This window comes from Eublepharis macularius, chromosome 15 (genome assembly GCF_028583425.1).
Source record: "Eublepharis macularius isolate TG4126 chromosome 15, MPM_Emac_v1.0, whole genome shotgun sequence".
NCBI classification, from domain to species: Eukaryota; Metazoa; Chordata; class Lepidosauria; order Squamata; family Eublepharidae; genus Eublepharis; species Eublepharis macularius.
The window spans coordinates 54,396,795-54,407,764 of record NC_072804.1 but is presented as its reverse complement, the minus strand read 5'-3'; the positions used below and the strand labels follow the sequence as shown (position 1 = coordinate 54,407,764).

The following is a 10,970-nucleotide window of genomic DNA, read 5'->3' as shown; positions in this document are numbered from 1 at the left end:
ATCAAGTCCCCACGTATGTGGCAAGAAGGGAAGACCACCACCCAATTGCACGCAAACACTGGGGTTTTTCTTGCAGCTGCAAGCAAAAAAATAATAATAACCCCTTGCCAGAGTTGCGTGAAAAACTGGGGAGCAAGAATGGAGCCTCCTGTCTTGTACAAATGGAACTTAGGGGTTGGGGAAAGGGTTTGCAGCGGCTGTCTTTGCAGAGGCACCCTCTGGCAGACTGGCTTTCTCTCCGGCCTCCCCCTGGCCCCACCCCACCTCTTGCCCCTGAGAAGCCACACAGGTCCTCAGAAGCCCTTGATATGGCAATAGGCCTCCAGGCTAGCAAAGAGGATGTAGATCAACCAGAGGCCCAGGAAGAGGCTGGTGGTGAGGAGTTTGGCGGTTCGGGGCCCCCCCAGCTCGCCCCCTATGTGTGGACGGCGCCGGTACATGAGGACGCTGATGCAGACGAAGGCGAAGATGGTGAAGAGGGTGACGGAGAAGGCCAGAGTGCCCGTCTGCACCTTGAAGTCTTTGCCCTGGAAGGCCCAGTAGATGGCGGCCACCGACCAGGCCACGCCCAAGCCCAGGAAGACGTTGACCGCGTTGCTTCCAGTCACGTTGCCGATGGAGGCGTCAGCACATTGGTCTTGGAGGGCTGCCACTTTACTGGCGAAGGTGTCTGTGGGGAGAGAGAGAGAGACCGTTTGAAATGGGCAATGAAGATGGTCAGGAGAGGTCAGGAAAACAAGTTCCGTGAAGGGGAGATTGAAGGAACTGGGGAAGAACGGCTTGGAGGAGGATGAGGGGACATGTGGCCACAGGGGGCTGCCAGCCTCCAGGTGGGCCTGGTGTCCTGGTAGGACTGGGGGCAAGGGGTCCCCTGCTCCCACCCTCCACCCCTCACCGGGCTGGCAGGGGGGAAAGGCGGGAGAAGAGGCCTCTCGGGTGTACTCCTGGCGCAGCGTGATGACATCACTTCCAGGAGTGGAAGCACTCCTGGGGCAGGCACCATGATGTCATTCCCGGAAGTGACGTCATCACACCACACCAGGAGGGAATGCATGTGAGGAGGCAGAAAGGGTGAGTGCCGGGTCCCCCCCTCCCACTGGGAAGTTAAGGAGATCTGGCGACCCTATCTGGGATTACAACTGATCTCCAGGTGACTGAGATCAGTTCCTCGGGAGGAAATGGTAGCTTTGGAGGAAGGCGTCTAAGGCATCACATTCCAGCTGAGGTCCCTCCCTTCTCTCCAGGCACCCCAGGCTCCTCCCCCAAATCTCCAGGAATTTCCCAACCCAGAGTTGGCAGCCTTACTGCCATGTCCTCAAGCTTGGATAGGGTTGCCGGGTCCCCTTAGCAGCACAACGGTGGTGGTGGACCTTTCTTTGTGTCTTTGCATGCACACGAAGCACGCATGTGCTCTCAGGGCTGCGTGATGGCATCACGTCCAGGAGCCTGAACAGGGCCTCCCGGGGCTTGCGTGATGGTGTCACTCCCGGAAGTGATGTCCTTGCGCCTCCTTGGGACTTGCCCAGGAAGCATGTTCCCCCACCTTTCCCCCTCGTTGGCCAGGTGAGTGGCACTGGGGGGGGGTTGAGGCTGGGAGCAGGGGATCCCCCACCCCCACCAGGGGATCTGGCAGCCTTAAGCTTGAGAGCCAAACTACAAGTGACGCCTGGCACTAGTTGGACACTTGCCAGCTTCCCTCAAGTTTTGATGGGAAATGTAGGCAGCTTGGCGGAATGTTGGACAAGTGACAGTTGAAAAGTCCGTTGGACAGCAGTTGGGGAGCCAAGCTGCAAGACCAGGATGCCTACATTTACCATCAAAACTTGAGGGAAGCTGACAAGTGTCCAACTAGGGTCAGGCGTCACTTGTAGTTTGGCCCTGAGCCTGGGGCTGCCCTCTTCACCTACTCCCCCGCCCCAGGCAAGGGACAACGTTCTCACTTCACCTTACAACAACTAGTCAAACCAGCTGGCATTTTTAAAAGAGTGAGCAAATTCATAGCAAAGAGGCCTCTCAGTAGATATGAGGCAGTCGTACCTATGTGGAACCTCCAGGTCGTGAGACAGTCTATCTCAGCCCACCCGCTCCTAGGGACAGAAAGGCGGCAGGCTGTTCCCTTCGAAGTTCTGCCTGTGGGCTTTCCTGGAGACACCCGGCTGCACCCCTCTAGTAAGAGAACGCTGGACCTTTGGCCCGATCCAGCATGCTCGCTCTCGTAATACCTGGAATCGAGGTGCCCAGGGCCACAAACACAACGGCGTTGACAGAGTCCTTGAGGCCGACGGTGCAGCCAAAGTGGGAGGCCAAATCTCCAATCAGGGCAGTCAGCATGCCGATCACCAGGATACTGACGCTGAAGCAGGCCCAGCCGTTCCAGTACTCAGTGGGGGGCACGCAGGCAAACAGCACCTTCCAAAAGACAGTCAGGAAGTGCATGACGTAGTCAAAGCAGGAAGGGAGCCGCTCCTCCCGGCCGTCTTCCTCGTCTTCCTCGTCACCTAGGATGGGGGAAATCCAAGAATTAGAGTCCTTTGCTCAGGAAAAGCAGTTGGCAGTAAGGTTAGGGAAGTCCATAGGAAGGATTTCTTCCCACGAGGAATTACTGACTCCGCATATTCTCTGTTTGCAATGTGCAGGGATAGTTGCCACCTTATGTTAGGGTTGCCAAACTCCAGGATCGTAGATCCAGAGGAGTTCGCCATGTTAGTCTGTAGTTGCAAAATAGTAAAGAGTCCAGTAGCACCTTTAAGATTAACCAACTTTTTCGTAGCATAAGCTTTTGAGAGCCACAGCTCTCTTCGTCTGACGATGGGATCTGACGAAGAGAGCTGTGGTTCTCGAAAGTTTATGCTATGATAAAGTTTGTTAGTAACACTTTTGGTTAGTAGCACATTTAAGACTAACCAACTTTATTGTAGCATAAGCTTTCGAGAGTCACAGCTCTCTTCGTCAGATGCCTGGATCTGACAAAGAGGGCTGTTTTTCTCAAAAATTTATGCTACAATAAAGTTAGTCAACCTCCATGAGGGGTTTGAAAATCTCCCAGAATTATGATTGCTCTCCAGACTACATATATTCATTCCCTTGGAGGAATTGGCTACATTGTAGGGCAGACTTCATGACATTATACCCCTCCCCAAACTCCACCCTCCCTAGCTGTATCCCCAAATCTTCAGGAATTTCCCAACTTTGTTGGCAATCCTACTTTACATGCCAGGGCAGGGGAGTTAAATGGAGGATAGGGTTGCCAGATGTCTGGTATTTATCCGGACTGTTTGGGGAAAATGAGATTAAAATACTGGACACCTGGTCTGGACTGACGGCTCCGCTATGGGGCTCCACTCCTCAGCAAGACTGGCTGGGTGAGACAGAGGCACCTCTGCGGCCTGAACTGGCCTTGCTCTGCCATTCCACCCCTCGCCCTGCGAAGTCGCCCAGTTGGTGGGGGTGGCAGATGACATTACTTCAGGACATGATGTCTTCATGTCAGCCCTAGGAGTGCATGCGTGTAAGTCCGGGGTTATTTTTTTTACTATGCCACCGTGCCACCCTAATGGAGGGTGGGGAGCACAAAATTGCAAGTTGATGCCAACTTTGGTCAAGGGTGTGCATTTGAATCTTGGTGATGACTTTTTGGTTTTACCGGCCTCATCTCTGTGCCTTTCCAAGCAGCCAGACCCAAGACATGGGAGAAAGGGGTGGGGACAGAGCTTTTCTCATGGTGTCCCTGCTGTGCCAGGAAAAGCTTAACCTGTTGAACTTTTGCCCATTGGGCTCTTGTTAAAGGCACAAGAGCCCCACTTCATAAAAGAGGCTAACCCTGAACTGAATTATACCACTTAACGTTGGGAGATGTGTGTATGCAGGTGAAGACAGGAGGAGAATATGTGTGCAAGGACAAAATATTCAGAAGAAATCATTAACAACAACAAAACCGGGATGGAACATATCATGCGGCTCTGTGGCCAGTAGAGGGTGCAACAGCCACACTGCATGCCGTGACGGAGATCAATGGCTAATTTTAACCTCTTTCCACCTAGGTGGGTGGTAGACGAGTGGGCTGAAGTCAGGGAGCATGTCTGGGTTTGTGTGTTTCGGGAAGGGTATAGGAGAGGATGGAAGTCAGCCCTAATGTGTCCATGCAAGGGAACCACCTTCTGCCCCAGTGAGCTACATCATTTACAACCATTAGAAGACAATTCCATAGGAGCATAGACATTTTTGAAGGTGGAGGCATACATTAGTGTAGGCATATGTAAACTTCTGGCTTTCACAGAACTCTTCACTGCTTAACAGGAGGGGGGAAATAAGGAATATTTCAAGGATGGATAGCTGCCTTCTTGGCTGGGCACGGTTTTCCATTTTTAATAACCAATTAAGATACCTTTTGTGAAGTTTTGCAGGCAGTGAGAAAGAACACTGTGGTGCTGCAAAGCTTGCCTACCTTTAAGCCAACATATGTTGACCCAATAAAAGGTATATATGTGTTTTTTGGCACTGTCTGAACACCACCATGGGGCTAAGACCCACACTGGGATACTGACCTGGGTCTCAAAATCTTGGACCCTGCCAAGCAGCCACTAAGAATTGGAGAAGAGCAGGAATCCAGTGGTTTAGCAACATTATTTTAGACTCTGGTCTGACAGAAGTCCCCTTTAGGGAGTAATGAATACTTCAAATGCAAAGCTCCAGCCTGCTTTGAGGGAGGAATGCTGGGCCCCTGGACTTCTGTTCCAAAATCTGGCCCTGATGGCACAAGCTTAATAAAGAAGCACCTTAATTAACTAAAGCTGAAATCCGATGCATGCTACCTGAAAATAATCGAGTCCAGTAGCACCTTTAAGACTAACCAACTTTATTGTAGCATAAGCTTTCGAGAACCACAGCTCTGTCAGATACATGCATCTGATGAAGAGAGCTGTGGCTCTCGAAAGCTTACACTACAACAAAGTTGGTTAGTCTTAAAGGCGCTACTGGACTCTTTACTATTTTGCAGCTACAGACTAACTCGGCTAACTTCTCTGGATCTATACCTGGAAATAAAATCCCACTATACAAAGCAGAACTTCCAAGAAGAAATCCATGAGAACAAGAGTCAACCAGTACACCTACGTATGTGCCATCAAGGCGTTGCTGGCTTATGGTGACCCCAGCAAGGGGCTTTGAAGGCAAGTGAGAAGCAGAGGTGGTTTGCCATTTGCTTTCCTCTGCATAACAATCCTGGACTTCCCTGGTGGCCTCCCATCCAAGTTCTTAGCTTCTGACATCTGACAAAATTGGACAATACCATGCGGTCATTATGGGGCACTGAAGTCCCGCCTTCACGATCCGCTGGAATTTTCTGCAACAGCTCATCTGCCTTCTGCAATTTTAGCCCAAATTCTCAGCTAGCTGAACACTGTGCTGAGAAAACCTTGCGAGTCTTTCTCTGCAACTGAGGCATAAATACACTGGTTTGTCTCAGTTACTGGGTGCAGGAACTGTAGGGGGAAGGCCCATTTCAAAGACTAAAGGGAAAGAAGGCATTTTCCCTTACGTGGAAAGCTGAGGCAAAGAGGCAAGACTGTGAACATGAAGGGAAGAGAGATGGAGGTGGGGAAAGATGTGGGCGCACAGCAATGCAGAAGTGAAAAAATAATATCACCCCCCCCCTTTTTTTTTGCCAGTACTGGAAACACCCACACTGTTATTGAGGTTTGCCATCGTTTTAAGAAATTTCGAAGCAGCACTAGATGCACAAGCAGCTTGGACTTTATTTTTTTCCCCCTCAAAGTAAATTCAAGATTTCTAGGTTTTAACTAAGGCTATCTTCCTTTGGTCACATCATGAGAAGACAAGATTCTCTGGAAAAGTCAATAATGCTAGGAAAAGTGGAAGGCAGGAGGAAAAGAGGAAGACATAAAACGAGATGGCTGGACTCAATAAAAGAAGCCACGTCCTCCGGTTTGCAGGATCTGAGCAAGTCTGTTAATGATAGGAAGTTTTAGAGGCCTTTCATTCATAGGGTCACCATAGGTCAGAGGTGATTTGATGGCATGCGTGTGCATGTGCGCAACCCCCCCCCCCAGGTTTTAGAAGCAAAACATAGATTTGCAGTAGCCTCTGTTCAGCCACCAATGCAAAATCCATTTTTTCCCTCCAAACCGAGCCAGCTCATCCCCTCTTGGACTTGGGTTATCATTGGCTGCAAGCCTTCGCTTGAAACCAGCTGGAGGCAGCACAGATCCCAAAGGGGATGGCAGTCCCATGCTACTGATGGCTTAGAGAGAGCTGAGCCCTTGTGGTACACCAACGACTTCCTCTTCGGGCTACCACTTGGGTGGCTCACCAGGATCTTATATCCTTTCGGTGGGCCTCTAACACAGATGTGTTCTGCCAGACATACGGTTGAGGCCAGTCTTTGATCGTTTAGGAGACTCCTTACTGGTCTTCCACCAGGGGGGCAATGTAACCATCTGCCTCCCTATAAGCGCAGTCACCAGATTATTATAAACTGTGCCCCCCTTTTTTGTTCTGTTTTGCTTATATCACGATTGCGGAAATTGGAGGGGGCCCGCCATCTGTTTTTGTATGTATTTGTGGTGTTTTTTGGTTTTAAATGTATTTAATATGTTTTAATGCTCATTGAGCATTTCACTGTAACCCGCCCTGAGCCCATTTGCAGGGAGGGATGGCTAGAAATAGAATCAATAAATATAAAATAAATAAATAGATTGCTTCAGAAAAGAGCAAGAGTCCAGCAGCACCTATAAGACTAACAAAATTAGTGGTAGGATATGAGCTTTTGTGAGTCACAGCTCACTTCTTCAAATACAGCTAGAATGTGAGTCCATCTGTCCTTATATCTTGGAGACTGGAGTGATTTCAGATGTAAATTGATATATTATTCCCATAATATTATTCCCATATTCCCAGCCTTCAGGTAAATGCCAGTGTGGGCTATGGGCGTACAGGCTGGAAGTCTGCAGGGGATTCTTAACTCTTCCTGCAATTATAGAGTGCTTCCAGCAAAAAAGGCATTTATTCTTTTATTGTGAGTATATGAAGCTGCTTCATATGGAGTCAGACCCTCAGTAGATCTTGCTTAGCATTGCCTGCTCGGAAGCTTTCTAGGGTCTGAGAAGGGTCTTTCCTGACCCCCAAATTGAACCAGGGACCTTCCACGTAGGAAGAAAAGTACTCTCTGAAACAAAAGGGCTAGTAAAAAAAATGATAATGAAACAATTCAATGCAGAATAAAATATACCACATCTCAATCAACAAAATTAAAGAGACAAAAGAAGCCAACACAATAATCAGCTCAGGACTGAAATCCAAACGTCTGGACATACAAATGAATTTTCAAACCTGTCTTAACGCTTAGTTAAGTTATAGTGAAAAATGCAAAAGTAATGAGATACAGGCTTGTTTGTTTGCTCTAGTTTCCTTTCTGCTTCTAAAAAAATATATTTATAAGAGGCTGCTTACACTGGGGACATAGTTTGCTAATGTTCATATGTCCCAAAAGGAGTGGTTTGTTGTGCTGTGCCTCTATGCAGTCTGCCCAAAGGAATCACTACCAGTGTGGTCATTTCCCCCCAAATTTTACTTATTAAACCCACCCAGACCTCAGATCTCTCAGCCGGAAGGTGGATCTGCAGTCCAGGGGGCAACATTGGAAAGCAAATCCACTCAGTGTTACCCCTGGTGTACGTATAATTTTTTCCCCATGGTGCGAATCTTTCCATGGAAATGGCCAAATGAAATGGGCAGGTCTTGAACTTTTGAAATAGCCTCTGCTACTTCAGACAAAGGAAAGGCCATTTTTGAATGTTCCCTCTGGGTAAACTCCTTGAAAGAAAGAAAAAACTAGCACAGAGGAGGAAATCTTGTAGATCATCTCTCTTCCCTGGTGTGCTAGTTTTCAGCTTGCAGAGATTTTTTTTTGGTGCCGGGGAGCATTTTAAAAAATGTGATCTCCCCCAACCAACAATCTGAGGTGTAATGAAGTCTATTTTGACACTTTAGTGCTCTGCCCTTTCATTCTCCATCTCGTTCAGCTAAATGTTTCGTTCCAGACTTTATTTCTTACATAATTCCCTGGTATGTTTCCTTTTGGAAGCAGAGTTTTAGGTGAAAAGGGTCTGGAATCTAACATGTCAGTACTGACCGTCATCTGCAAGGATGACTCCAAGCCACATTTTGGATCACTCCAAGTCACATTTTGCAATCAAAATGTCAGGCTTGAATTCTGAAAATGATGCCCCAAATCCTTCAGTTTTGGTGTGAGATGTCACCTCTGCTTTTCTTTTTGGACCTGGACCCAAATCCTTTGTTCTGTCGAATAGAATTCAAGGGCAGTGGCGAGGGAGAGATAATAGGCGGGGAAGCATCTCTCCCCAAGTTGGCGCACGTAAGGATCACCTACCGGCACTCACGGTGATTGCCTCTAGGAACTGCTCTCGCCAGGAATGCGTGCCGATCACCAGCGCCAGGTTGGTTTTCTTGATGAGTTTGTCCACTGTGTTCTAGACATGAGGGAGCAACAGAGACATGATGAAGGTTTCCAGAGCTCCAGAGACTGAGAGAGGGGCGGGGCCTTGGAACTCAGGGGGCAGGGCCTAGGAGGGCAGGAGGTGGAGTCTAGCTATGGCCCCTCCCAGATTAGGAGTGAAGTCTGGCAGTCATGCAGCAGATCAGGCACGGTGATCGATAGACAAGGAGAGGTTGAAAAATTCCAGTTGGATACATTTAGACATGGTTCTCAAATTCTAGCATTTTCAGGGCACAAATGTGCTCAATTCCTCTCTTTCTTCATAAGAAGGGTAGGGATTTGTCCTAACCGAAAGAACCTGTCACATGAACCCAAGATGTTGGCATTATCCCAAATCACAGCCTTAGTCTATCAAGGTCAGTTTTGTCTACTCAGACTGACCATAGCCCACCAGGCCAGCCCAACGCCATAGGCACTGCAAGCAGCTTTTCTGCGTCAAAGGGAAAACCCATGGCACTACTGTCTTCCCTTTACCCCAGAATGTCAAGACAACAAGGGCAGGGGTGTCCTACTCCTTCCATGAGTTTCTCAGAGCCTCTTCATAGAAAAAGGGGGAAAGGCTGCATCCCCCTGTGAAGAAAACCATCCAGGAAGTGATGCAGTCCTTCCTCCTGCATATGAGACACTGGGCAGAACTTAATTTGCAGCAATACAGTGGGAGAGCTGCCCTCAGCCCTCACTTATCAAAAGCAGCTGCCATCACTTCCCTCCCTCACTTGCCATCTCCTTTGCTGAGCAGCTGGGGAAAGGCAGTGGCAAAGAGAAGGGCAGAAAAGGGCAGCCCTCCATAATTTCCTCCTCTCTGCCTGCAGCCAACACAACAACCGTGGGCCCAGATTGACAGTGTCCTCTAAGTGGCAGAGAGTTCCACAGGCCCCAACGCATTTCCCTCCTACTTCTAACAGGTGCTGAATGTAGGTGTGGGATGCTGGATGCCAACTAAATGCTGTGGCCTGAAGCTATGTTATATAGCTAGAGCTTTTGTATCCTGCCTTCCACATGTGGGGAGCTGGCTGGCCCCATATGTGCCAAAGCATAGGCAGGTGTTCTGCAAAATGCCAGTTTTCACGGCACATTCATTGTCCCACATTTCAACATTTCTAGTCCCCCACTAAAGCCTCGTTTTGAGGGCGTCTCTCCCGCGCATCCTGGCCAACACCTTGGAAATGGGCTCACCAAAGGCAACGCGAGTCGCCTGCTTCTCCTTACCTTGAAATCGTAGGACTCCTCAATGATGACCTCGAGGCGGGAATTCTCCCCAAGGATGGGCTTGCCCATCTCGGCAATCCGCCGGGCCTCCTCTTCCTCGGCAGAGAGCTTTTTGTCGGCATCCACTGCATGGGGGGAAAACGTAATGTGAACAGCAGTGCAAGCGAAGCCCACTGGATTCAGCTGAGGCTCACTTGGCCAAGCCCATTGAGGCTAATGGTGGCCACCAGGGCTTTTTTTCAGGGGGAACACAGGGGAACGGAGTTCCGGCACCTCTTGAAAATGGTCACATGGCTGGTGGCCCCGCCCCCTGATCTCCAGACAGAGGGGAGTTTAGATCAGGGGGCGGGGCCACCAGCCATGTGACCATTTTCTCCGAGGGCAACCCACTGAGTTCCACCACCTCTTTCCCCAGAAAAAAAGCCCTGGTGGCCACTAAGGATGCTCCAGAGCTTGCAGGAAGGACGTGGAGGTGGGCAAGACCTGGCATTCAGAGGTAGATTGCCTCTGAACATGGAGGTTCCATTCAGCTATCATAGCCGATTCTGGTTGCTAGGTATGAATGCCAAGGCTTTTCCTTCACAGCAAGGAACGCTCTTGGACTGTGTAGTGGGACTAGTGTACAATTGCTGGAACGTTCCTGAACCACGTATGTGAATGTGGCCTTGGCCACTGGAACCTCTCGGAGATGAGACTTGGGGAGAAGCAGCAGTGCTATGGGGGAGGATCAAGAGGCACCCCTGTCCTGGGCATAAATGGGGCATAAGGGGCATTCTATCCTGCTCAGCGACATGGGGAGCCTTCCACTAGCTGGAGGAGCATTCACTGGTTCTCTTGCTGCAGAAACAGACCCTGAAGTTGGAGGTAGGTTCCATAGGCTGGAGGAAGGCTTCCCACTTGGCTAAGTGGAATGGTAGGACAAAGGCCCTTGCAATATACAATGTGTTGTCGTCGTCAATGTTACTTCCATGGCAAGATGGAAGAAACAACCTTGCTAAATTGATCACATTTTTTCATCCTGCTCCTTCTTCCAGGGAGTGAACAGTGGTGCACACAGTTCTCCCTCCTACAGTTTTATCCTCTCACAACAACCTTGCGAGGTAGGTTGATTTGATTCTGCTGGGTGCATGAACGGGCCCTTCGTTGTTCTACTAGGCATCCCATCCTGCTCCAGTGTGTATCTGTTGCTTACAGCTTTTCCTGCCCTCGGCTGTAGATTGTCCCAGGT

At 49.4% G+C, this 10,970-nt stretch overlaps 1 protein-coding gene across 5 annotated transcripts in view; it reads right to left on the bottom strand.

Moving 5' to 3' along the window:
• Nucleotides 1-293: 293 nt before the first annotated feature.
• The window catches only part of SLC8A2 (solute carrier family 8 member A2), a 76,084-nt gene continuing 65,407 nt past the window's right edge, over nucleotides 294-10,970 (bottom strand). For all 5 annotated transcript variants that reach the window (XM_055000013.1, XM_055000015.1, XM_055000014.1 and 2 more), the window contains 4 exons: nucleotides 9,743-9,867; nucleotides 8,408-8,507; nucleotides 2,223-2,498; nucleotides 294-670 (listed from right to left, as the gene is read on the bottom strand). In XM_055000013.1, coding sequence (XP_054855988.1) covers nucleotides 294-670; nucleotides 2,223-2,498; nucleotides 8,408-8,507; nucleotides 9,743-9,867 — 878 coding nt within the window. The remainder of the gene's footprint in view (nucleotides 671-2,222; nucleotides 2,499-8,407; nucleotides 8,508-9,742; nucleotides 9,868-10,970) is intronic.